Source organism: Abramis brama (genome assembly GCF_963993115.1).
Source record: "Abramis brama genome assembly, chromosome: 4".
In the NCBI taxonomy this organism is placed as follows: Eukaryota; Metazoa; Chordata; class Actinopteri; order Cypriniformes; family Leuciscidae; genus Abramis; species Abramis brama.
Window position 1 is genome coordinate 44516418 of NC_139966.1, and position 27853 is coordinate 44544270.

At 36.4% G+C, this 27853-nt stretch overlaps 3 protein-coding genes across 8 annotated transcripts in view; 1 reads left to right on the forward strand and 2 right to left on the reverse strand.

The window, feature by feature from the left end:
• Positions 1-84: 84 nt before the first annotated feature.
• tcp11l2 (t-complex 11, testis-specific-like 2) lies at positions 85-10865 on the reverse strand. 2 transcript variants are annotated; one of them, XM_084111262.1, is made up of 10 exons: positions 10716-10865; positions 7814-7994; positions 7249-7381; positions 6898-7018; positions 6585-6808; positions 5778-5914; positions 3045-3232; positions 2769-2950; positions 2439-2611; positions 85-1484 (listed from the first exon to the last, which is right to left on the reverse strand). In XM_084111262.1, exons 2-10 carry the CDS (start codon positions 7983-7985, stop codon positions 1213-1215), a joined length of 1602 nt encoding a protein of 533 aa, XP_083967388.1. In that variant the 5' UTR covers positions 7986-7994; positions 10716-10865; the 3' UTR covers positions 85-1212. The 2 variants fall into 2 exon arrangements, with proteins under 2 accessions (XP_083967388.1, XP_083967389.1); XM_084111263.1 differs by having other exon boundaries at positions 7814-7997; positions 10716-10853.
• Positions 10866-11568: 703 nt separating this feature from the next.
• pkp2 (plakophilin 2) lies at positions 11569-21570 on the reverse strand. Its single transcript, XM_084111265.1, has 13 exons — positions 21190-21570; positions 20510-20583; positions 19540-20159; positions 19104-19248; positions 17269-17476; positions 16900-17077; positions 16098-16215; positions 15602-15766; positions 15233-15409; positions 13765-13918; positions 13487-13679; positions 13306-13393; positions 11569-12049 (listed from the first exon to the last, which is right to left on the reverse strand). Exons 1-13 carry the CDS (start codon positions 21368-21370, stop codon positions 11981-11983), a joined length of 2370 nt encoding a protein of 789 aa, XP_083967391.1. The 5' UTR covers positions 21371-21570; the 3' UTR covers positions 11569-11980.
• Positions 21571-25231: 3661 nt separating this feature from the next.
• The window catches only part of dennd5b (DENN/MADD domain containing 5B), a 39352-nt gene continuing 36730 nt past the window's right edge, over positions 25232-27853 (forward strand). For 4 of the 5 annotated variants that reach the window (XM_084112694.1, XM_084112695.1, XM_084112696.1 and 1 more), the window contains exon 1: positions 25232-25599. In XM_084112694.1, coding sequence (XP_083968820.1) covers positions 25491-25599 — 109 coding nt within the window. In that variant the 5' untranslated portion in view covers positions 25232-25490. The remainder of the gene's footprint in view (positions 25600-27853) is intronic. The other variant, XM_084112698.1, reaches the window with a different exon arrangement.

The following is a 27853-nucleotide window of genomic DNA, read 5'->3' on the forward strand; positions in this document are numbered from 1 at the left end:
ATAACATTTACATTTTTAAAGTAATAACAAATAATAATAAAATGCCAGGTGAATGCAGAAACAAATGTTTAAAATAAATATTAATTCGTTTTCACACTTTCTTTTATTAATTTTTTTAGTGCTTGTCACACTACATTGTTTTGTTCTTATAAGGGTTCTTACATACATCTGGAAAACAAACAATACATAATGCAAAATTGTTAAATTGAAGGTCTGTCATGTTTATACGAAAATGGCTTTCCACTCACTTGTCACAAAAAATAAATCCCAAGCAAAACAAGGTTCTTGATAATAGGTAAAGTAAAGCTATCAACAATTTAATTATATAAGCAAAGACATTATGTAAGACAATCCCCTTAATTTTTTTATGAACAACATTAATAAAATAAACATGCCTGTAACCAAAGCACAATGACATACAAACGGCATATAAACTAACCCAAATGTTGATGTCTAAAAAAAAAAAAAAAAAGAAGAAGGAAAACAAATAATCATGCAGTGACAATTATATTAAATGACACTACCAGGACCAAACATTTTTAATTTAACTATTGTTCAAATTTTCTTGTCAGAGTTCTCCCACTTTAATTTCAAGTTTCTTCCACTTCAAATTACACAGAAATTTAGACCATTTTTTTTCAAGTATAAATACAGTTAACAATTGTAATACAATACTTTCAAAAAATATGTAGCAAACACAAAGTATAATTTCACTTCGTCACCGATGGATTTTAATATGCTCCAACAAACATATTTTTTATAATCTTAGAATCTGGGAATGGGATACAACATACACGGGTATCTCTAAACGCATTTAACAAATGCGCATTTTCAAATGTCTGTAAATTGTATGTGTAAATATATTAGCTTCTTTTGGCTATGTCTTTAACAGCTGTATTTATTTATATAAGTTTCTGCCTTGCACCTAAATAGTACGTAACGACTGTATTTCTATTGCAGTAACACTGTCAAGTTAAAACTACAGCTAGAGAGATGCTAAAAATATTACTTGGAAAACAACATAGTTTGTTTGTAGCATTATAAACAACGAAAATCCATACTTTTTCATTTTAAGCACCATACCACATAGTTGTTCTTCAGTCTTCTTTGTACTGCAGTGAATCCCTAGAATCAATCATCAAATAACTCACTTGGAAACACATAATTGAAATGTCTGGGTATGATAATGGGGAACAGATGAAGCATCCTTGTCTAACTGGACTCCAGTGGGCTGCTGGGTGAACCCTGTGTGATCCCATTTTGCAGAGTTGGTGCTTGTGTGTTGACAAAAAGTAGATTCTTCAGGATGCTTATGTAGAAAGGACCGTAAACCTTTTTGTTGAAGTTGACGAGGTTGACAAAACTGACCCCCAGTCCCATGAGCTCCTGCTGGATCAGACCCAAGCCTGGCGGTACGGGAGGGGGCGTCCTGTGAGAGTTGGTAGAGGCAAGGACCATCCTGAAGTACTGCTGTACCCTTCCCTCTGTGGGACAGAATAGGCAAATTAAAATGATACAGGCTTCAAGGCAATATGAGTTTAATACAAGTTAAGTTCAGTCAATGGCATTTGTGGAATAATGTTGATTACGACAAAATTTAACTACATAATGTCCACTTTCATTTTCATGAAAAAATAAGATAAAATAAAAGAAGCAAAAAAGGAACTTACAATGTGCCTTTGTTACTTAGAGGCACTTACAATGGAAGTCAATGGGGCCAATTTATAAACATTAAAATATCACTGTTTCAGCAGTATAGCCACAAAACGTGAACAATATGCATGTTACCATGATTCTTAGAGTGAAAATAAAATGCATACTAACTGTTATATGCGATTTTACAACTTATCTTATACAACTTATATAAATTATCTTTACAGCTTTAACAAAATAATCAATGTAAATGCTTTTGTAAAACTATAAGCTTCACATTTCTGCTTTTAAATTCCTCCCAAAATTGGCCCCATTCACTTCCATTGTAAGTGCCTCACCGTAACCATGATTTATGATTTATTTTTAATATAGGACACAAGGGAGGAGTCATAATTATGAGGAAAATAACATCACAGTACAAAAAAAATATTCAGCATTTTGTCTTATTTTCCAGTACAAATGTCTAAACTTTCTTAAATAAAGATACTTCAAAAGTAAGTGACTTTATGCATGAAACAAGAAACAAGAGAAAAAGATCTGCCAGTGGAATAAGAAAAACTTAATTCAAAAGGAAAGTAATTTTTTCTCACTCACTTGCAGATTTTCTTGTTTTAAGCAAAAACCCAACAAATCGAAACAAGACCAAAAGTCATTATACTTCTGAAGTAAAAGTATATTGATTTTAAGAATTTTTAGATATTTGTACTATTTATATTGAGTAAGAAAGTCATTTTTTGCAGTGCCGCAAATGCTATAGCTTGAACCCAAATATGCGTTTTTCTTACCAACAAGAGTGCGTATTGGGTTGTTTTCCTGGGTGATGTCACAGATCTGGCCCTTTAAAGTTGCCTGCAGTTCAGGCGAGAGGGCTGGGAAGTTTCTTTCAGTCAAAGACTTGCTGACCTCACAGCAGATCTGAGCGCTGATGTTACTAAGAGCTTCATTAAGGTTGAAGTCTCTGTAAGCCAAATGAATAGAAAACAAAAGCGACAGGAGAGATCTTTTAGATTGACACCTTCATTACTGCATTAGATTTATGTAGAAGTATGTGTGCAGTAATGCGTGTGTGTGTTGGCCTGAGCAGAGTTTTGGGGAAGGACACAGATCTGACGTACGCGCTATGCATGCCCTCCAGCAGCACTGCTGTCATCTTCTTAAGTCGCTCGGCAAGAGCGGGCAGGCCTGACACGGCCCCTCCTATTGAGCTGTAGACTATCAGCAGAACAGACGCAACTTTTTGATACAGCTGAAGAGAGCGCTGCATCTCCTGCAACCTCAATTCATCCGTAATCATAGTCTGCAAGTGCAAAATACAGATTATTAGATCATAAAAATGCATTATGAATTTGATATCAAAGCTCAATATGATAACTGCGTGTTTGCGCTCCAACCTCAGGCAGAGGGCCCTTGCTCTCGTCCCAGGTCAGCAGACTTATGTAGGCAGTATTTAGCACCAGTGTGGGCCCTGGTAAGGGTTTGCTGCTCTGTCCAGAATTGCTGCTCTTCTCTGTTGATGGCATGACTTGAGTGGCCTCCTCTATTGAGGATCTGATCCACTCAGTTGTGTGTTCCAAAGCATCTGGGGGAATTACAAGGATGTACAGGGTTAAGAGCCCAGATGTGCAAAAACTATCCATTTAAATGAAAATTCTGTCATCATTTATTCCTCGTTCCAAACCTGCGTGACTTTGTGGAACACGAAAAGAAGATATTTTGAAAAATGTTGTTTAGGACCCCATTGAGTTTTATTGTACACAGTAAAAAAAAATATTGTAATATTAACTGTATAAAAAAAGCAAGTAAAAATGGCTAACAGTAAGTTCAGTAATAAAGTACACTCACCTAAAGGATTATTAGGAACACCATACTAATACTGTGTTTGACCCCCTTTCGCCTTCAGAACTGCCTTAATTCTACGTGGCATTGATTCAACAAGGTGCTGAAAGCATTCTTTAGAAATGTTGGCCCATATTGATAGGATAGCATCTTGCAGTTGATGGAGATTTGTGGGATGCACATCCAGGGCACGAAGCTCCCGTTCCACCACATCCCAAAGATGCTCTATTGGGTTGAGATCTGGTGACTGTGGGGGCCATTTTAGTACAGTGAACTTCATGTTCAAGAAACCAATTTGAAATGATTCGAGCTTTGTGACATGGTGCATTATCCTGCTGGAAGTAGCCATCAGAGGATGGGTACATGGTGGTCATAAAGGGATGGACATGGTCAGAAACAATGCTCAGGTAGGCCGTGGCATTTAAACGATGCCCAATTGGTACTAAGGGGCCTAAAGTGTGCCAAGAAAACATCCCCCACACCATTACACCACCACCACCAGCCTGCACAGTGGTAACAAGGCATGATGGATCCATGTTCTCATTCTGTTCAACAAATTCTGACTCTACCATCTGAATGTCTCAACAGAAATCGAGACTCATCAGACCAGGCAACATTTTTCCAGTCTTCAACTGTCCAATTATGGTGAGCTCGTGCAAATTGTAGCCTCTTTTTCCTATTTGTAGTGGAGATGAGTGGTACCCGGTGGGGTCTTCTGCTGTTGTAGCCCATCCGCCATCCGGTTGTGCGTGTTGTGGCTTCACAAATGCTTTGCTGCATACCTCGGTTGTAACGAGTGGTTATTTCAGTCAAAGTTGCTCTTCTATCAGCTTGAATCAGTCGGCCCATTCTCCTCTGACCTCTAGCATCAACAAGGCATTGTCGCCCACAGGACTGCCGCATACTGGATGTTTTTCCCTTTTCACACCATTCTTTGTAAACCCTAGAAATGGCTGTGCGTGAAAATCCCAGTAACTGAGCAGATTGTGAAATACTCAGACCGGCCCGTCTGGCACCAACAAACATGCCACGCTCAAAATTGCTTAAATCACCTTTCTTTCCCATTCTGACATTCAGTTTGGAGTTCAGGAGATTGTCTTGACTAGGACCACACCCCTAAATGCATTGAAGCAACTGCCATGTGATTGGTTGATTAGATAATTGCATTAATGAGAAATTGAACAGGTGTTCGTAATAATCCTTTAGGTGAGTGTATATACGGAGAAAAACTAATAGATCTCATCTAACCTTACATTTCATGTAATTTGACAGTAAAATCCTGCAAAATGTAAAATTTTTGGAAGTAAAAAGAACAAATCAACTTATAATTTACAGTGAAAACCGTAAACTGGCATTCCCACAATTCCCTGTGACACTTCACATTTGATGGTGTTTTTAATTTTAATAATTATGCTCCTGCTTAATTATCAGTTATAAATTAAGATTTTATGTTATCTTATTTTGTTAAATGCATGTTTATTGCATTATTTTACATTAGTTTGATCCTTGATTCATTGTAGCTTTTTCTCTTTACCACCAATTTTATTATAGTGGGTGTCAGTATGTTAAAAGTACTTATTACATGGCTTGGTTGAATTCCAATGTAGAATGTGGTCTGTTATTTCTTGATAACAGACCGCTGCGAAGTATAATACACCGTTGCCATGAAAAACAGAGCGTTGCTATGGACGCGGAACGGACTATTTTCTTTAGCGGAAGCAATACAATCGTTTTTAAATCAATAAACTCCTTTTTAAATCAATATTTTGTGTCAAATTATTGATTTATTTTGTAGGTAGCCATGTAATTGCCGGGTTAATGTTTAGCGAGGCGGTTGTTATAGTGAATAACAACCCCTTCAGGCTGATTCAAGTTCAATTCAATTCAAGTTCAATTCAAACTAATTCCAGTTCAGCCTGTCGGGGTTGTTATTCGCTATAACAACCGCCTCGCTATACATTATCCCTTACATAACAGATTTTAGTAGGAGCATGGCCTTGGCTATTGATATAAAAAGGCTATTGGATATACCGGTATAAAGTGATTTTTTTTTTTGTTCTGTAAATATGTTTCCATTTTTACTGTATCTTTACAGAATAATTTTGGCAACCACAGCTGCCAGTTTTATTCTGTTTACAGCATATGGACAAAAACGTTCAAAACATCTTCAAAACATCTCACACAGGTTTGGAATGACATGAGGGTGAGTAAACAATGACAGAATTGTCTTTTTTTGAGTGAACTATCTATTAAAATAATTTATATCTCGGTTTAGTTTGTGGACTTACTGGGAGTTCTTTCCAGAATGCTCTGAAACTTGGCTCTCTCATACTCTACCGACTGCCTCTGAAGCTCTGGCCTTAGGCTCTGGATGGTAAAATTCACCATGTCCATTTTCATCAGGTCCAGCACCCGGAAGATCTCCCTTTTACAACACAAGTTGCCATTTAAAACTCAATTATTTTACCTCCGGCGAATGTTTGCATCAAATATGACTGTTAGTGAAGAGAACGCCATTACTGATGTGTGTCCCACATCACCCTCAGTTACTGGGTCTCATCCACTAATAATTGCGTGGATCATTTGCATTTGTATGCACAGGACAACTAATCACGAAAAATTCACAGCACGTTTGTTCTTAACCTCGTTCTAATGTTAATACATTTGGAATATTCTAAATTAGCATCTGAATGCCTGAGATTAGTCATTTAGGGCTTTAAATTAAGGGCTTTCCGCACAATCTTTCCTTTACAGCTTTTTGTCACTCTCAGCTATAACGCACCTTTATGTGTGTGGTTAAAAATATTTTATATGAAGCTTTTATGTGTAAAATTCCATCTTAACAATAACACCTTTATAAGGCAACCTTTAGTATGTGATTTTTGCACATGCATGGTTTCAGTTGTTCCTGTTTTAATTGGTGACTCATGAATTGTTTGTAAAAATGTACGTACACCGATTTCATGCAAAAATTTGTGTATGCATGGTTAGTGAATAGGACCCATTATTTGTCATGTTATTATACCAACCAATAGGCTCTAAAGGGAAATTTGCCCAGTTCTGCAAATGCATACAAAAAGACACCTTGAACATACTTGAACAGTTTCACAACGTCGCCAGTGTTCTCCTTAAGCTTCTTGATTTCATCGTCCCGGACCGGCGCACAGAACTTGCCCATAGTATTGATGATGTAAGACACAAGTCCCTTGATATCAACTGCATTGTTGGCAGCCTGTTGGCGAATTAGGTCCATGTCTAGAACCTCCATAATCTGAGTACGCAGGCGGTTGGCCCCGGGGTTAAGGAAGGACAGTAGGGTCTTTGATGATCGGAAAAAATAAGTGATCAATGAATCGTTTACCATCAGACTGCTTTTCATCATTGTATCAGAGTAAATGTGTAACCTACCTCTCTGATCTCTTCCAGTAGGTTGATGGCGTGACAATACTCAGGGGGGTCATCGTTCAGATCCGATTCAAGACAGTCCCAGAAGGCTTTGTGCACCATGTCCTTAACTCTCTTCACCAGGCTTGAGGAAAAACAAAGGTTTGGAATCAATTGTTTTATATTTATTATGCATTTTATTTATTCATTATATTAATTTTAAATCATAAAAAAGTAAAATGCTATACAATGCATAAATATAGACTTTTAATTGAATATTTCTTGTGTACGTTTTCTTGATCATCACCCTTAATTCCTGTTTATACCAAACATCAAGTGGGTCTCAGCTCTGGAAATTATAAATTAGTTTAGTACCTGTTTTGAGGTAGCTCTGGAACCTCTATGTGAAAGTTTCGGTTGACTACGATCTCATGAGCCAGACTCAGATTAGAAAGGTCCCGGGCCGAGGCCATGACCTCATCAAGCGTTATGGTTTTTGGTGGGCTGCCTGAAGACACAGTGACAATACAGGTTAAAAGACCATTTATTATATACACTATAAACAACAACAAAAATATGTTTAGATGTTGATATTGTTAACTAAAACTAAGAAATACAATTGTTTTTGGTCATTGAAATCAAGCTAAAACAAAATAAAATACAAATATCAAAAAAACTTGGAATTATTTCATTGCAGTAAGTTGGCAAGAGTTTAAGTAAAGTACTAAATTGTTAAATCAGAACTAAAAGCTAAACTGAAATGTAAAAAAAAAAAAAAGTAAAAACAAAAACATGCAACAAAATGATTTTACATTTTTTTTATGTTTATCAAACAGTAAATTTTAAGCTCCTTCTGCTATGAATCTAGTGTCAAATAAATCTACACAAATAAGCTTAAGATTTATTTGCTTATGCATTTGCATTTTAGTGGGACACCTACATGAAGGAGAGTTGTGTTTGCTGGACGAATCGCTGGTGAAGCTCTGGCGAGAAGAGTCCACATCGCTAGAAGAGGTCAAACTGTCGCACCTTTCCGATGACTCTGTATCGCTGTTCTGCTCCTCACTGGCCACCGTAGATGTGGAAGTGGGACGTTCATCGTTCAGTGGCATTGTGAGTGGCTGCTGCAAATGCATTAATAAGTATAACCCATAGACGGTAAAAGAAAATATTGTAAATATGTATTTTATATATAAAGACACCCTAGGCACAACCTTAAGCATTATGGCCCTGAACGATGGTTCATTGTCAACACTGTGATAACGCTGTAACAACCACACAACGTAGTTATAGCAACCTTTTGGCCATGTTGTTAAAACGTTGTTAGAAGGTTGGGTATGTTGTGCCAACGTTCTGTGTTTGCTGGGAAGGTAACATACACAATGCACTGAGTCTTGTGGCTAAAATGAAGGGTGTTTTTGGGCCGAGCTTGAAGCTGATGCTTTAAATGGGAAGGTTAGAGCTGGAAAATTCCACAAGGACATAAAGCTTCGTTGCCATAACAAAGAAAAGTGAATTGCAAAGGCTAGAGAAAATAAATGGGCAACAAAAGGGCTCAGTGATATTCATGTGTGTATTCATCCACAAAGGGACATTGTATTTTAAATGCGATTCAGACGTTGACCGGTGCCGTCTCTTGGGTAACAGATAACTCCTGATAACAGCGTGATCTTTAAAAGCAAACCTATCTCGTTACACTCCTCGAGTCCTCTGTCTTTATAGGCTCCACTACACACCTGTTTCCTGATGTAACCGAGTAACTGCTAGTCTTTTAAGCTTATTCAACTCTAGTAAATGTTGAGTCAGCATCAGGGAAAAAATAAAATAAACAATGCCCTTCATTAATTAATAAAATGCAATCGGATAAACTAGTGACTAATCCTACCAATAATGCAAGATGCTTTGACTACCTTCCTTGTTATTACAAGTTTACCTATTGTTACAACAGAAGTACAAATGTTAGGCTACAAAACAGCCTACTGTAAAACAACATTCTTTGCACATTTTGAGTTAAATGAAGCGTTCATCCAAAAATGTTCATCTTCATTTCCTCACCCTCATGTTGTTCCAAACCTGTATGCATTTCTCACTTCTGTGGAACTCAATCTCAGTCACTATGGAAGCTTGTTTCCGCCACTGAATAAAAAAAATGGTAATTGCCTCTTTTCATCTCACAATTCAGATTTTTTTTTCCCCACACAAAATTGCTTGAAATAAAGTCGCAATTGCAAGTTATAAAGTCGTATTCGTGTTATAGTCAGAATTGTGAGATATAAACTCGTAATTTATATTAAAAGTTTTACAGGAAGTTTTTTCTACAGAATTGGACTTTATAACTTGCAATTGTAAGCTTATCTCTCACAATTATGAGAAAAGAAGTCAGAATTGCGAGAGAAAGTCAGAATTGCTAGATGTAAACCTGCAAATGTGAAAAAAAGGTCAAAATTGTGAGATAAAAAGTCGCAATTGTCTTTTAATTGTTTAATTCCATGGCGGAAACAATTCACCATTTATGTCATTGTATGTGGAAAAAAATCACTAATGTCTAATTTTTGTGTTCCACTTAAGTAAAAAGTCATATTGGTTTAAAAAGCTGAAATAAAATCATGTATAAATATTAGATGAAAAACTTAGACGAAAATTCAGAATGTTGCATTGACAGCTAAATGAGTTTAAGTTTAAATACTAAAATTACTATACAACTAAAAGTGAAATAAATACAAATTAAAGCCAAATATAAACATTTAAATAAATCATGACAAAAGCACAGAGAAAAATTACTAAAACTTTCAAATTAAAATGAAAACTGGAAATATGAAAATAATAGATTATTCAAAATGAAACAAAAATAAATTATACCGCTCACTGAATAAATTTAAATTTTGGGGTGAACTGTCCCTTTAAAATGCTTTTGTCCTTTAATAATAAAGTCACTATAATTTGCTGAAATGCTTACATTGTTTATTTAGTTTTATTATAATGTTAAAACCATAATGTCGTCTTCACCATGCAAAATAGGGTACTTATATGAACTGTATATCTGTGTGCCTCAACTTGCTCCTGAACGGTCTCAACTGAAGTCTATAACAATTAACACAGTAACAAATCCCAATACTTCAACCAGTGTTTGGAGCCTGGTTTCAATTAAAATCCCAATGACATAACATGTTCAAGCCCTTCCATTCTTGTTACTCCCAAAAGAGAGCATCTGATTTAAGCATAGGGGAAAAACACTGCGACCTCCTCTTGTATTAGACCCGTTCAGTAGTTCGCATGGTAAAAACAGAAAGCCATGCACATATGCACATCCTCAGCCAGGTTTAAATTGGGAGGCACCGATGACAGCACCACTGGCATCGGTCACGGCTCGTGCAGCTTTGGCCCCTAAAAGGAGGTGCAGTAAACAGCGCGAGACACGCAGTTACACACTGCGCTCAGCTGCGATGCACACGTGACCTAATCTTCAGCACACAAACAAGGGCAAAACACGAGCAGACTGTCAAAGCAGACGAGCAGCCGAACTGGACTTTCCAGATCACGCAAACCCCCAGTCCGTTTAAAGATGGGCAACGTGGATTTAGTAAATATTAACTTTATGGGTTGTATGTGAAATAAATAAGACGACGTCAGCCCGTCTGGCCATTTTAATAAAGCGAACTACGCACCGACGTACGTGTTCCACTTACGGTAATTTTCATATAATGCTTGATTATAAAAGCATAGTAATCCATTTGAATTAATTATGTAAACACAACCATTGTCCAGCCCTTTGAATTTACAAAGAAATATCACTTATATAAACTCTAAACAGATAAAACTAACTGTTATTATGTAACAATTACCTGAGTCAAGTCCCCGACAGTGGAGACTTGGCAAACAACAGTGGACAACCGAGCTTTTCTCGATTTGTAGATGAAATATATCGATACTCCGTCTCTGTGGGACTTTAAAGGGCTCTTTAAAATGACTTGACTTGTACTGTTTTGTGAAACAGGGGTAATCTATTATTACGCAGCTATAGGGTTTTCGACGTTTTGTCTTCGATAAAAATATTAAAGCTAATTTGATAAATTCCCATACAACGGGTAGAAAGAGAAACTAAATAAAAGAATATAAACGAAAAAGTTTTGCTTTTATTGAAAAGTTGTTGTTTTTCCAATAAAAATAAATAAAAAATCCCGACTAGACTGACACGCACCCTCTAGTAACATATTGGTACAGCCCAGCTTGCATGAGCTTCTTTGTTTACGGATGTGACGTCAAAGTACATTAAATGCTTTGCAGTCAAAGCGAGCTCCTGTATAAAGTATCAAAACATGAAACCATAGTCATTTATTGTCGATGAATGCACGCGGCAGTTTTATCCGAACGCTTTGTTTCAGTTCTGATTCTATCGGCAACGTTATAGCGAGTTCTATCTTTCGTTTGATCCCTCCCACCGAGGATTACGATTTGTTATTATTCAAAAGACTCAACATCACTATATGATGTTATTATTCAAAAGACTAAATCACTTCCTGAACCTGATTCTCAGATTTCAGAAATCATCACCAGTATTAAATTATCATGCCAAGTTCCTTTGAGGTTTTTATTAATGCGTTATGCTTAAAAAACCGTATTTACATGAGCGTTGAGAGCAATGCTGTACTCAAACAGAACCATGGTAACAAAACAAACAGACATTAACCCCTCAGTGACTGGAGAAAATATGGTAGTTTATTTGAAAATATTAAAATATTATACAGTGTTTCAATACACAATGCTAGGAAGTTACTACCCATTGCAAAAGAACGAAAAACAACAAAAACAAAATAAAAACAGGTACACAAAAAGTAGCTTATAAAAGTGTTTTAATATTAATATATTTAAACTTTTAATATTACTATTTAAACAGACTAAAGGCAGTAAAAATCAGTAAAAAAAATAAAACAAAAGTGTGTAAATTCGACAGACATAACTATTATTAAAACACATAGTAATCTAATAAGTATTAAATTAAGACAAAACACATATACAAACACCAAATCCATGATATTAGCACCGTTTTTAATCTTTCCAAAGAAAACAGGTGAAAAGCCTTTTCTTTGCAATTCATTTCTGGATCCCATTAATCACGAGCAGAATTCACAGCCTTTACTGTCCTGTTGTTTATGAAGTCTGTTTTCCTGTAACCAGCCTGCCATAGATTGAAAAACAGATGACAAGAGTAAATATGACGTGAAAGCCAAAATCTGAAACACTAACATGTGAATTCATTTTTGAGCACTCTATAGATCAGTGGTTCTCAACCAGGGGCCCGAGGCCCTCAGTAAACATCCAAGGGGGCATCAAGATGACTTGAAAAAATGTGATTAAAGACAAATAAAACAAATAAAAAATAAACCTATTTCTTGTTTTAATTCACCTCCCCACACACTTTAAAGAACCAGGGTTCCCACAGTATAAAGTAGCCTAATGTTTTGTTAAAGTGTGTGATTTAAAGTTGGCATGAAACAGTAGTTGCAATAGTTGGCTATTGGCTTAAACGAACAATTGATTGCATTCATTTCTTCATTGTAAACACTGTCAGTATTTTGAGTAGCTGCCCTAAACTGATCTTTGACTGTTATACTGTAGTTTGTTTATGTATTTGCCCCAAAATATTTGAGAATAACACTTTATTACTTCATGGACACTACGGGATAGCCTGGTTAAAACCAGACCATTCTCAGTAGTAACTGAGTTATGGTCTGGCAAAGCTTCATTAATAACTCATTTCCAAAGGGGCGTCACCAACGGACGTCGCTCAAATGCCTCTGGGCGCAATTGGATAGACCTAAAACCAATCAGAGCGATCATCATCTTGTAAAGCCATATGCTGCGTCCCAATTCGCCTAAGTTACACTACGCCATAAAAGTATGTACTCTTTTTGTGAAGAAAAGGTATTTACTATTGAATGTGTAGCAAAAAAGTAGGCAAGCTTTGGGACATACTACTTCGTCATCTTTATCGGACGGATCTGTCGCGTGCATCCTGTCACTTAAACTGCCCTGTCAATCATCTTGTCACAGTTAAAATCCTCTATTAAATCTAATTTAATTTCCTACCGTTTCGGAGAGAAATGTAGTAGCACGTTCATCTGCCAGTGGGTCTTTCGTGGAGACTGTCCTCATGTGTTTGCAATTTGAATATAATAATGCATTTAAAAGTTGGTGCGCTTCACCAACAGACGTCGCTCAAATGCCTCTGGGCGCAATTGGATAGACCTAAAACCAATCAGAGCGATCGTCATTGTGTAAAGCCCGCCTCAACGTTTCTGATTGGTGCCGCGATTTCGACGGATTAGAAATGGGCTTGAATGGGCTCTTTGCCAGACTACTTGCAGAGCAAATCTAAATTTGCCGGAAGTTGTCTGGGTTTTCCTACGGGATGCAAACATGTAGTAATCTCACCTTCTTGAAACTGCTATGCAGCTCTGAATGTCTCCACAGGCTATGAAGTAAAATACAGGCCGCTTGGCCCGCCCGTGTGGGTCCAAACCTATATTTAGTTGAAAATGAAATGTATGAATTAAACCGGTCATATAACTGAACATACATGACTTTTATTACATATCTGAAAATGAAACTGTACCCGTTGTCTTTGGTGCTAATGCTGATGATCTTGGGTAACGCTCCTTGGTTTATGATGGCAGTGGTGTTCAATACAGACGCATTGCTCAGACTGATGAGGATGTGACATATCGTCACAGTGACCTCTATTGGCTGCTCTACGCTTCGGTCAGTGTTCGGGAGGATGGCAACCAGCTCCGGCAGAACCTGTTTAACTGTAGAGATGTTCATTAGCTTTTTTTTCCCCTGAAAAAACTGCCATGTGCCATTTGCGTATATTGGTATATAACGGCAGCTCACCAATATCAGCATGCAGTTCTCGGTAGCGAGAGATGTTTTTTAGCAGTGACACAGATATTCTGATCTCTTCCTTCTCTCCTTCTTGAAGCATCTTCTTCACCTGAGATAGGCCTCCCTCCTTGTGCACGACGAAGTGTGCGATGGCCTGGGACATCTAATGGCGATACAAAGACAATTAAAAATTAAAAAAATGTAATTAAAATTTAAACAATTATTTTTTAATTCTGTTATTTACTCACCCTCATGTTGTTCCAAACCCATAAGACTTATGTTCATCTTTGGAACACAAATGAAGGTGGTTTTAATGAAATCTGAGAGATTTCTGTCCCTTCATTGAAAGTTTATTCACCAAAAACTCTCATGCTTCAAAAAGCTCATAAAACGATTTAATCCAAGTCTTCTGGAGAGACACGATTGCTTTACATAATAAACAGATTTAATTTAGGCTTTTATTCACATATAAACATTGATCAGCGAACGGACATCAGCGAAGCACTAAATTTGGTAAAAGAAGGCTCAAGCATGCTTGACGCATGAGAAACAATGAGGTTCGTCCTCGTATGTTACGAAGCACGTTTAAGCTTCCAGATTTTTTTGTCTTCTGAAACTCCGTGGAAAGATTTCTATTTACAGCACAGTTTTACAAGCATTGAGACCAATCAAAATCAGATCTGTTGAGCGCGTAAATGCTATGGCCTATCAGAGGTGCTAGTCAGAATCTCTCAACACAGCTGAAAATGCACAAGGTATTGTTTTGTTCAACGCCTACATGCTCACGAATCCTTTCATCATAACCAACAAAGTGTAAACACGATGTAAATAAGAGATTCATTGTACAATTAAGACCTTTTTATTATAACGGGAGTTTTCGCACGAGTGCAGAATTCAGTGAGCTTGCGTTTTAGAGATTGACAGCCTTAGTGATTATAAAGGTAGGGCTCTTCTCTTTCTGTTTAGTACCCATTCATAATCTGAATTCAAGTTTAGTTTTTCATGCTGCTAAATACACGGCAAAGTTTCTGGATTGACAACCGTATTTAAAAGAGCGATTGAATTGGAAACTGCGTTGATTGACAGTGATAACCAATGGATGAGACAAAACGGGACATTTTTTAAAGTAATTAATTTAACAGTTTTTGCTCTGGTACCGAAATAATTGGTAACGAGAACCGCAAAATTTGACTGGTATTGGCACGGACTACTGAAATTTTTGTACCGTGACAACCCTAGTCAGAGTTTTGGGTGAATAGACTTGCAATGGAGGGACAGAAATCTCTCAGATTTCGTAAGATCTTCATTTGTGTTTAGGCGAGGAAGGAAAGTCTTAAGGGTTTGGAATGACATGAGAGGGAGTAATTGATGAAAGGTTTTCATTTTTGGGTGAACTAACCCTTTAATCTAAGCCTGAATGTGGTTGTTGCCAATGCTGATTATAGTTCTTTTAATGAAGCTAATTTCCAGATCATACCTCTCCGGAACAAGCTGTGAGGTTCTGCAGCGCTCCAATGGACGCCTGTTTTGTGTGTTGGTTTGTGCTGACGGCGATGAGAGAGAGATACATGCGGACGGTGATGGCGCTCCAGAGCCACTCCACACCATTAGGGCTGCCTTTCTCCTCGAGTAGAGGATAGTCTGTATCTGCTTCCTGAGCCACAACATATGATGCCACATATGAGGTCAATTTGTTTTTCTACACCACTACCTTTGCATTAGGAATGGGTATTTTGGTCAGTCTTGCACTCAATATACAAAATATCATCAGCTGTATTATTAAATCAGCCAAGTTTGAATTTGAAATGCTTTTTTTAAATTTTTTTTTTAGGGTTGTAATACTAACCTCCTCAGAGTTTTTGGGACTGTTGAGAATGAAACAGCCGGGGTTGCTAGTTTCTGCATTGTGATTCTGTCTGGGCTGTTGTATCAGCGGGGAATCCACACGAGGCACCTCACATTCAAACCGATAAGAAAGGTTGTGCAGGATGCACACACAGTTTTCTGTGGCCTGGAAAAGAAGAATTAATCATTAAGTTGGAATAATCATTCGGGATCACATTAGATAATATAACATTACATAAACATTTTGGGAACAAATATAACATCGACGTAAATGCGAGTGTTCAGAATGAGCTTAGTTTCAATAATTCTTTTTTTCCGTTTTTGAAAATGTGCTCTGAAAGCTATAAAAAGTTTTATTGTACAGGTACATAGAGCTCTTTTATCTTAAAAGATCAAGGAAAATTGGATTCCTTGTGATATGGCCCCTTTAATAATTAGACATAAAAATGAAAGACTCAATGTTGCTGTTGCTAAAGATGGGGATTTAATGTAAGTACCTTATCATCAGGTTTATAGTCTGCAATGGTGCCACGGATATAGTAGATGATGCACTCAATGAGACCCTCACAGTCCCGCATGGCTTTACGTCCATCTGGACCGGCTGAGCTCAAATTTCTATATATATATAAAAAAGATTTATTTGTTATTTAAAAACAAAAAAAACTTTTATGGAAAAATGCAATGCAAAGTGCAATGATCTGAATAAATAAGTAATTATAAGAATATCTATACTACAGTTTAAAAGTTAGGGTCGGACTTCTTTTGTAGTTTTTAAAAGTAGTCTCTTCTGCTCACCAAGGCTGCATTTATTTGATCCAAAATACAGTAAAAACAGTAATATTGTGAAATATTATTACTATTTAAAATAACTTGTCTATTTAAATATATTTTCAAATGTAAATTATTTCTGTGATGACAAAGCTGAAATTTCAGCATCATTACTCTAGTCTTCAGTCACATTATCCTTTATTCCTCTAATATACTGATTTTAAGCATAAGAAACATTTTTTTTATCAATGTTGAAAACGGTTGTGCCGCTTTTTTATTTAATTTCATCTTTTGTAACATTACAAATTTCTTGACTGTTACTTTTGATCAGTCCTTGCTGAATAAAAGTATTAATTATTTTACTTACTGACCACACACCTTTGAATGGCAGTGCCAAACACACTTAAAATTGGTTTGTTAATAACGCACAGCACAGCTTGAGCGGTACTTAGCACTACTAAGAACAGCCTGGCTTGTCAAAATGAATCCTTTTCAACCTTTTGTATCTTGTATTTCTTCAATTGGTAATACCTCAGGCAGCCAGTAGCATTGTAGAAAATTTCAGGGTCAGCGAGGAGCTCCAACTTGGGGTCTTCCCCTTCAGAAATGCCTGAGCAGGGCACCAGCACACTGTCTGTGAGAGGTTTGACCGCTTCTCTAGCGAGCTGCTCTTTCAGAAGGTCATGAGAAGACAGATTCCACAGCAGCCCTGGAGAGAGAATAACATCGGCAAGATTAATGGAAGGGTAGAGGTCACGCTTTCAAGATCTGGATGTTTTCATAGTTGGAGACATGGCTGGAGTTTTAGCAGGATCAGCTAAAGTGAAGTCAAGTTTGGCTGCATAATGAAATATACAGTATATGGCGCAAAATCTAAAGTACTTGGAATGGCTCCTTTACCAGTGAGCTGCTGTCGGGTCTCGATGTCTCGGTTCTTCTTGAGCAGTCTCAGGATCACTGGAAGCCCCTCACAGTCTTTGATTTCCATTTTGTTTTCATTGTTTTCATAAACAATATTTCGGAGCGCGTTGACGGCAGCCCGCTGGAGCTCCTCGCTCTCATTCTGCATGAGCGTCAGCAGCTTTGGGATGCCTTGAAGATAATGTACCTGAGCAGATAGAACATGCTAAAATAAGAAACCTCAAAATTTAAATGGGTCATATTTTACTCTTTTGCAGCAAGTCTACTTATGTTAGTCAAGGTTCATGCACCAAAACATTGGTAATTAATTCATCTCTCTGACACTTAATTAAACAGCCTGTTTTTGCTACTTTACCTTTAAAACTTATACTACTTTTTAACATTTTGGAGGTTTTTTTAAAAGATTTTTTTAAAATGTTTTTCTGTGAAGTCTCCACCAAGACTGTAATAATGTGAAATATTATTACAATTAAAAATAAATGTTTTCTATTTTAATACATTTATAAAATGTCTTTATTCCCGTGATGCTGAATTTTCAGCATGATTACTTCAGTCTTCAGTGTCACATGATGCTTCAGAAATCATTTTAATATGCTGATTTGCTCCTCAAGAAACATTTCTAACCATTATCCGTGTTGAAAACAGTTGTGCTGCTTAATATTTTTGTAGACACCTGGATATTTTTTTTCAGGATTCAGGGTAGAAAGTTCAAAAGAACAGCTTTTATTTTAAAATGTAAAGCGTTTGTGAAATTATAAATGCATCCTTGTTGAAAAAAAATTCTGCTGACTCCAAAATTTTGAATGGTAGTGTAAGTAATTGATCTTTCATGCTTGGTTAACCTCTGCATACCGGTGCAGTTCACACTTTCATCAGGACAGACGAAGTTGCTGAGTTACTGTTGATATGTAAACATGGGCGGTTGTGTGTGTATGCATGTGCTAACGGTTGCAATGTCACAACCCTGACAATTAAGAATAAATTGCAGTTTAGGTTTCGTAAATGTTATGGCTGGACGGGGAGGTAGCTCTGTGATTATTAACATTATAGTTCATCTACATACAGTAGTACATGAAACTTTCCCAACACTGGTGTCCTAAACTGTAATTAATGCACAAAACAAAAACAAAAAAATATTTTTTGGGATGCACAATATATTTGTACCATATTGGTTATTGGCCAATTTTAGAGATTTAAATATCTTGTAATTGACTGATATTGGATATTTAATTGTGCATGCTCATTTCCCCTATTTTTTTCCATTTATATTATCTCTTTTATCATATAATGCTCACTTAAAGTTAATTTTATTTCTATTGTTGGATTCAAAGCAAATGCAGGCAATCCCCCCCGGAGCTCCCTAAATGATTCAACAGTGTTAGTTCATGAATTGCCCAGCTTGTATCTTAAACCACTAGACTACACCATCCCTTTTAATGAGAACCGTCCTTTTAATGTTTGTCATAATGTTTTAAAGTCTATAAAGGTCAAGTACTGAGGAATATAAACAGCAGAAAAATAACTCTACAAAGACAGTGTGAAACACTGTTGTCATATTAATTACTTACTGTCTGACAGCATTGTAAACCACACTAAATACTTTCCTCTCACTTTCTTCCACACCCCTTTTCTTCTTAATTAAAGTCCCACCTCACAATGTAAAACTATGACTCATTGTTTCATTCTATCAGAAGTGTTTGTTATCACTGCAACCATTGAGGCTAGACATTAAGGACTGTGCGAGATACAGTATATCATCATCTTCTGGGTGGATCATAACAGCATGTGCTATTTTAGAGTCAAGTATCACTTACCTTTTTCTTGGCATCAGGACTGTTAAAGCATTGGTTTTGTATGAAGTTTGCCGCGGTGATTTGTGTTTCCATATTATCTTGTTCCAGGAGATTTACAGCCTTGTTTAATGTCATCTCTGTACCAAGTTCACCTTTTCTGATTTTCCTTTAACACAAGAAGACAGTGTTCATTCCATCTAAAATAGTCTAAAATAGAAAATCTAAAATAGTATATATATATATATATATATATATATATATATATATACATATATATATACATATATATATATAATATACACTTTATTGCTAAGTGTTAATTACTAATAAGAAACTACATTAATATTTCTGTGATATTGAAACGACAAAAATCTAAAATAAATCTCAATACTCAAAAACAATGTAAAAACGAAATAACTAAGATTAAGTAGCTAAAATGTTTAAACTACTGGCTTACTTTGTTGACATTGTCACTGAATGTTGCTTGACCTCCACCTTTTCTGTCCTCACTAAACTTCCCGACGGCTCCTCCATGCTGATCTCTGAGCCAGATTGGGAGGGTCGTCTTCCTGCAACAATCTCCAGGCTCGGCTTCCGCACGCGGCTCTGCCAGGACACGTTCTCTGATTGTTCGTGAGCACCGAAACCCCCCTCTCTCGGCTTGCAGAGGGTCCTCTGAAGGGTGTGTTTCTCTAACTCCATCCTGTTCCTCTCTGTAGGAGCATTGTGTGGGGTGCTGGGTAAAAACATGTCATCCGTATCATCTATGTGATTGTCCTCATTCACAGAGATATTGGTGGGCTGAGTGACAGCCGACAGGCCGGTAACGTACAACCTCGGGTTTCGCAGAACCTCAGAGCGGGCGTAACGTAGAGGGTGATTGTTCATATGGGAATGGTTGGCTGTAGGGGACGAGGGGAGAGTGAGAGAATTGGTCCCCCAGCATAATCCCGCTCTTTTGGTGGTGTAACGAAAGCTTCCATAGCCTCTGTGAAATCGAGGCGGCTCGGCACTTGACCACTGAGATCGGTCAACCATCCGCAACGACCTTGTAGATTCATGATTGGCGGAGATACGCTGCAATGTATAGCGTGTGTTATTATCTCAAGTGAATTTAGTGATATTAAAAGAATAGTTCACCCAAAAGGCATTGACAATTGTGGACACAAACCTATCATACAGCTTTAGATGATGTAGAATATTTACATTTAGTCATTTAGCAGACGCCTTTATCCAAAGCGACTTACAAATGAGGTAAGTGCACAATATAAATAGTGCACAAGTTGTATGAACTACTTTTATACTACCTTGCTTTAAGGAGCTTTTTGCCTCCCTTGAAAGTATGGACTAAATGATGACAGAATTTTCATTTTTGGGTGAACTATTGTTTAAAGAACACATGTATCCCACTGGAAAATAGTTTTTACCTTTACGTGTAGATTTCCTAAAGATGAACTACTTGAAATATGACAGCTGGACAGACTGTCTGAGAGAGATGAATCTGCAACGCCCAAAACACACACAATCGAATTACAATACAATACAATACAATATAATGGAAAACATATTCCTCATGCTCACTTCCAAATCCTACTAAATAGGTTTGAATGAGTGAGTTCTGACAAACTAAAGTATGGTTCACATTTCTCTACTACCAAAAAGTTAACAAATGTGTTTATTTGGATCATTACATTACATAGTTATTTTATTAAATATTATTATATTATATATTTGATAGCTATATTTGGACCTTAAATATTCTTCCAAGTACCTTGAAGTACTATGTAAATATTACAGTATATTAATATAAAACAATATATTATCCTTCAGTGCCATGGTATACATCAAAAGTACAATAAAAAAAGAAAGAAAGAATAAATAAATTTTCTTTTGCATGTTATTTTAAACACAAATTAAAAAAAATAGTGAAAGTAACGTTACAGAGTTGAGAACAAAGGACCAGTGAAAGCTGACCATAAACATTTGACTGACATCCTTTGTTTTTTGAGAAATATATAAATGTACACACCTGTATTCCTATTCCAAGCCAAAACACTGATTATCTCGAAATAGTTTGTTTTATTTAATGCGGTTTCATTCTACATACCTGGCAGTTTTGGTTTCTTTCTTTTCCGAGAGAGAGTGAGCTGCACTTGTTGCTGTAGTCTGTTCAGCCGGTGAGTGTCCGCGAGTTTGTCCGCCTGCGGTATAGCTAAAGAAGAGTCTTCCGAGTGAAAAGCGCCCTGAACGGGCAACACAGACCGCATAAAGTCTGCCTCCACCGCCATTGCAGATGGAGTTGGTATTAAGCGTCAGGTGTTTGAGTCTCTGTTGGGCGTGTAGCAGCGCTGTGCTCGGTCTTTGTGTACAGGGTGTGGTATAAACATGCGTCACCTCACACAGATCGTGTTTCTGAATATTTAGTGGTTGAACACCTGTGTTCGTGGAGGTGGGTGGAGGTTTCCACTGCAGACACCGACTGGTCACTGGAGTCAGCTAAAGATGGGGAATAGTTGGCAGTGAAGTGTGGACTCAGCGTTAATCATTGATTGTAGTGATGCACAAAAACCTTTAGACCCCCTGTCTGTCATATGAGACGGCCCCTCCCACAACAGAGACGTCACACTTGAAAGTTTGTATAGGTAAAATACTCTACCATGGTAACCATTTCTGTCAGCATGCGACAGGGATTGCTTAATATCAATAGATACTTCTTTAGCTCTACAATTGGCAGTGTTTCTCAACCAGGGGTAAGCGCCCACTAGGGGGCCTTAAAAGGACTTAGGCCTAAATGATTAATTGAAAGGGATAGTTCACCCAAAAATGATTTTCCCCCCCTTCTTTTCATCATTTACTCATTTACTGGAAAAGTCATGTAGATTCATTGGTTTAAAAGGGAGATCTAAGAACCACTTCAAACTTTTTACTTTTTGTAATTCATTTGAATGATTATTATTTTAGTTACTTAATCTATGACACCCCTAATTTCTGTACATACAGTCTGAATTTATTGTCTGTGTTTTTGTTTTGTTTTTTGTTTTTATATTTATTGTGTCTACTTCATTTTCAATTGTTTGTTGGTTAGTCACCTGTGTTTTAACTTCTGGAAACACCGCACCGATGGACTTCACAGCTTGTTTTATTTTATTTATCATAATATTAATTTGTTTTTAGCAAACTGGAAAACACTGAGAGAGATAACTGATAAATTGATACTTTACTTATAAATGCAGAGGCAGTAGCAACACATCAGTTTAACCAACAGAGGGCGTTATTGTAATATGCTGGGCATAATGCTGTAATTTATCAGTGGATGATAGAACATATAATATCATGAATATTTTACATAGCATAATATTTAATACATAGCAGATTTATGTTGAATGAGCATAGATATTTAAAAAAAAAAAGTGTATATCACTGCATACTAAAATAATTAGTAACAGCTATATTATTATTGTTTAACTGATTTAGTTTTTTATCATTTAAGATCATTTTATTTTAATAATCATTTTATTGCCACCTGTTCCACACAACAAGAAAGTGGACTTGAAATGGACAGTGTGAGATCAAACAATTTGCTAGCTAAATGTTAAAAGTCAAATTACAAATCCTCTCTGACCAAGCTTTTTGGTCGATTTCATGCCCTGTGTGATGGAGTAGATTTTTACTAATGGTAATTCATGACACATCATTCTAGGAACAAGAAAGTTCTCCTAATTAATGGAAACCCATATTTAGGTAAAAATGCTGTAGAATATTGGACACACAGAGCTCTAGATTTGATTAATTTACCATTGGCGCTTCTCTCTCATATACTGGTGCTGTAGTTTGGGCCTGCATTTGCTGAGCCTGACCTTTTCGTGTCAAAACTCTCCTACTCTTTTCATCCTGACTATTACTGATGGACTGATGGTGCACAAAAAAACAGAAATCAGGGTTATTGTCGACATGCATTACACTTAAAAATAGATTTGACTTCAGACTTCTTGCACAATACACAAATATAAGGCAGTAGGTAAAAAATAAGTTAGAATCTACAAAATGTGAATATATCTTCAAAGTCATTTAGCTGATCTTAGGCCCAGTATACCTTACGGAACACTCCACCGTTTTTTGAAATAGGGCTTATTCACCTTCTTTCCTACATTTAGATAGGTGGGCAAATGCATTTTTGTCTCAGTGCATGCATTGTTTTAGTTTGACAGGGTCGGCGCTAGCTTAGCTTAGCATAATGAATGGAATCCTTTGTTGCCAGCTAGCATGTCCTGAGTAAAAGTGATATAAAAAAAACAAAAAAACCCACCTAATTACTTCTTGTGGCCTGCGTATTCACAACGAGTACAAATAGCGATGCAGATTAACACTAGGCGATTTCCTAGGCAGATATTGACTTATATATTAAGGACTATATTAGGGGGAAGCACAGGCGAAGCACTGCTACTTGGGCGTGATATCTCTGCGCCCAAGTAGCAGTGCTTCGCCTGTGCTTCCCCCTAATATAGTCCCAAGTCAATATCTGCCTAGGAAATCGCCTAGTGTTAATCTGCATCACTATTTGTACTTGTTGTGAATACGCAGGCCACAAGAAGTAATTAGGTGGTTTTTTTATATATTTTTTATATCACTTTTACTCAGGACATGCTAGCTGGCAACAAAGGATTCCATTCATTATGCTAAACTAAGCTAGCGCCGACCCTGTCAAACTAAAACAATGCATGCACTGAGACAAAAATGCATTTGCCCACCTATCTAAATGTAGGAAAGAAGGTGAATAAGCCCTATTTCAAAAAACGGTGGAGTGTTCCTTTAACATTTGTGGAAACGGATATACAGTATTTAATTAAAATTGGCAGATTGGTGCCATCTGGCTGTAATACCATTTGCAGATAGGCTATTATAGGCTATGTTTATTATTCTGTATTTTTGAGTCACTACAGTAGTGGCCAAAAGTGATGTCTCCACCCTTTATTCGAATGTTATTACAAATCTGTTAAAGGTTTTGTAATTATATTGCACAGACAATTTTTTTATTTGTGATAATCCAATGAAACATGCCCAATTGTACGGACATTATTTTTGGCAGGCTGTCATACAAAGAAATTATGAACACATGCAAAAACAAGAGAGAACATAGTAAAATAAAACCTGTAAGTGATGTAGTTTGCCTGTTTTGCCAAATAATTTTGTAAGATGAAGAGGCTACCTTAACCACGTTTAGTGTTTTGTTCTTCCCTCATTTTAAAAAACAAAAACAATTTGATATATATATATATATATATATATCCTCATATTTTGATGGTTTAATTGAACTTGTAGGGTCATTAGAAACGAATGTCCCCTTTGGACATCACTTTTGGCCACTACTGTTCATTCCACTGGGTGAACGAGGCCCACTAGGGGGACTCAGTACACTTCCTAAATAAATAAATAAATAAAACATTAAAATGCCCCTATTATAAAAGGCCTACGCAACATTTCATCCTCTGGCGAGAAATCAGAAACTTTACATAAACTGTTACCACCTCTCACTCAAAAATGTTCAGCTTTATTCAAATTAATATGCAACATTTAAAACAGTAAGTTATGTTGTTATAATATATCGCTCAGAAATATACATAGCCTACGAGTGCTGTCAATCGATTAAAAAACAAACAAACAAATTAATCATTTTTTTCTGTTTCCCAATTAATTGCGAGTAATAACAGTAAAACTTGTAATATATATATTTTTTATAGTGTAATACATTATATCACATTGAATCTCCAAATTAATGTAGAAACAACATAAAGACTGTAGCATATATCTATATATATATGGCATCTTTTTATTAGGCGTATACAATAACAAACACTTTGACACTGTTGTATTTATTTATTTTTGTATTTATTGTTGTAGTTATTGTATTATTTATTTATCTAGCCTATCTATAGCCTAGAATGTATCAAAACACTACATGAGCAAATACAAATATTTTTCTTAGATAATCTGATGTATAATACAATAATAAAAATATATTGATATATGAAAAATATATATATTTATTTATATTTGCTGGTGAATCATAACATTTTACAGATGATGCGTACATCACTGCACGCGCTCTCTCTCTCAGACAAATACTTGTGGTCAAACATTTGAAAGGACTGGATTGGCTGAGTGTGATCAGCTGAAGCGGTGCGTCAGTGCGCGAGCAGTGCGAGCAGCTACAACTCGCAGACACGGTATCAAACGCTCTTCAAACCAAACTAGATAGTCATAGACGGCTTTCCGAAGCTTACTGCACGAAAACATAGCGATAAGTATTTATTACAACCTCACTTTGGTTCAGTTCATTTGCCCGGGGACGCTGGATATGGAACTGGTTGGGTCTCTATAACAAAGCGGATCAGCTCGAGCCGAGCCGAGATGAGCGCGACTATGAGCGGCTCTGGGTCAGCGCCCTGTCGCTTCGCACATTACTTCATCATATGCGGAATAGACAACGAAACTGGTCTAGAGCCCGATGCTTTGGCAGGTAAGATTGAGTTATTGTGTTTTATACATATAGCGTGATGGTAAACACACCAGAGTCAGCAGGTATAATGAACACGAGCTGACGTGCACTGATTTCTTATTAGCCCTGCTTGAATCACATTATAGCCTCCTGATATTAGGACTTTAGGAATGTATACATTTAATGTATTAATAAGCTTGGCTGGGAATAGCAGATTAGACACGGGACCCTAAGAAATTACATAACTGAGACATGATTTTTGAGACATGATTTAGTATAGGTATCAGTGAATTGTTTTGGATTAATCTGTTCAGCATGCTCCATGGTTTTCACCTATATTTGGGTTCAATTTTCTCATAAAATTAGTTTAATTGCACACTACTCAAGTCACCATATACCAAGATAAAAATATCTGCCACATTTTTCTTATAAAAAACAAACTGTAGCATTAATTCCAATTTATTGAGACTACAAGATGGTTTCATATTGAATTTAACTCATTCAGTCAGACGTGATTAATGGCTAATATTATTAGCCTAAATGTAGTAGCCATTTTGTTTTCCTGATATTGTTGGTGACTATAAATAAAAATACCTAAAATCCCAAACATTGTCTTTACGGTTCGTGTGATGGAGTTCTAAAGCCTATGGATCTGTATCATGATATATTGACATGTAGATGAAAATTATGGATCTTAGATAAATCAATGTAATATCCAATTACCTAAATTAAGTGAAATCAGTTACAATGTTCCCAATCACCAAATGTTCTCTGAAACCAGCTGCGTACGTGGAGTGTTGGAGGAAGGATCAGATCTATTCAATGTTTAATTGAGCCTTAAAGCATCCAATAAAAACAATCATCGTCCTCATGTATTGATTCTCTGAATATTTTTCAACATGATGTCTCATGGCCTGATAACTGATTATATGTGTTGTTTTTGGCTTATTTGTCTTATAATGCATCTTGTTGGATATTGAAGATATCACAAAGTATTGCAGGTTCTGTCCAATGAACTTGCATTGAGCAACCAATGCTGGCCAGCTCACGTGGCTTTCACTACTGATCATTTTGATTTCACTCACTCATACAGTGAATGGTATCAAAAAGAGACGAGTCTCAAATGACTTGATCTGTGTGGCTTGTATCTGATATTATATGCTTTTGGCACTACGAGGTTTGTTTGTTTGTGTACTAATTGTCTCATATGCAATATGCACATTTCTTGTAAGTTCATTTGGAAGCACAAAAGCTATTGCCAAGAGCACAAGTGTAATTGTCAGAGCAAACCGGGCTTCTAAAAGCAACAACTTGTAATCCCAGTAGCCAGCCTGTCTACTCTTACCCTGTTTTTCTCCAATCTTTGTCTGGCCTTGTTTTAACAGATGTGATGATGACTGCTCTACCTTTTTAAGGCCTGGTGCAGTTTAACAGACTGCTGCTGAACTGTGTGAAGAGCTAAGCTGCATGTGCGTGATGCTCTCGTGGGATTAGATGTGTTTTCTTTTAACCGAGAGCGGACAGAGCAGGACGTGTGGGAGCACAGCAAACTGATGAACCTGCTTAGAGCTTCTATTTTAGCTCTACTTGAACAAATCTATAAATTAAGCCTGCGCAATTGTCCTGGGAAGTTGATGCAAGTTAAAAACTCTATCCACAGAAAATAATTAATTATAATAAATTCAATTTGTTAAAGTCAGTTTTCAAAAAGAAAAATTTGGAATTTAGAAATTAAAATTGTAGCTGATAGAATAAACCGTAAAATATTTTCATGTTATAGTTGATAATTGATTATTGGTCTTCATTCAATTTCTATACTATTTTGTGTTTAAAAATAAAAATGGAACTCTTCATATATATATATATATATATATATATATATATATATATATATATATATATATATATATATATATATATATATATATATATATATATATATGAAGAGTTCCATCTGAAATTTTCTTCTAGAATGATCATTTTTATTTTAGCTTTATTTTCATTTAAGTTTTGGTTTGAGTAATTTTAGTACACTTCAACTTAAACGTAAATTGCCTTGGGAACTAACTGTTTTAGTTTTTTTTTATCTAATGCTTATATTTTATTCTATTTCAGTTTTATTTCAATTGACAAAAATGTATTATTTTATAATTGTAATAGTTTTAATTTCAGTTAACAATAACAAAACTGAATGGAGAACTTTCTAGAGACTTGGGGCTTGGCAGTACCCATCAACCTCAGCCCCTTATCATAGCAGCACCACAATCTAAAAATC

Excerpts from the sequence above, each read along its gene's own strand:
- pkp2 (XM_084111265.1), bottom strand. The coding sequence starts at position 21,370 with ATGGCGGTGGAGGCAGACTTTATGCGGTCTGTGTTGCCCGTTCAGGGC. Across the intron at positions 19,249-19,539 it reads TCAGTGACAATGTCAACAAA|GAAAATCAGAAAAGGTGAAC; the intron begins GTAAGCCAGTAG and ends CTTGTGTTAAAG. Across the intron at positions 15,410-15,601 it reads GTCCCAAAAACTCTGAGGAG|GAAGCAGATACAGACTATCC; the intron begins GTTAGTATTACA and ends GTTGTGGCTCAG.
- tcp11l2 (XM_084111262.1), bottom strand. The coding sequence starts at position 7,985 with ATGCCACTGAACGATGAACGTCCCACTTCCACATCTACGGTGGCCAGT. Across the intron at positions 2,951-3,044 it reads GCAAGGGCCCTCTGCCTGAG|ACTATGATTACGGATGAATT; the intron begins GTTGGAGCGCAA and ends TTGCACTTGCAG. Across the intron at positions 2,612-2,768 it reads CTGGAGGGCATGCATAGCGC|AGACTTCAACCTTAATGAAG; the intron begins GTACGTCAGATC and ends TTTGGCTTACAG.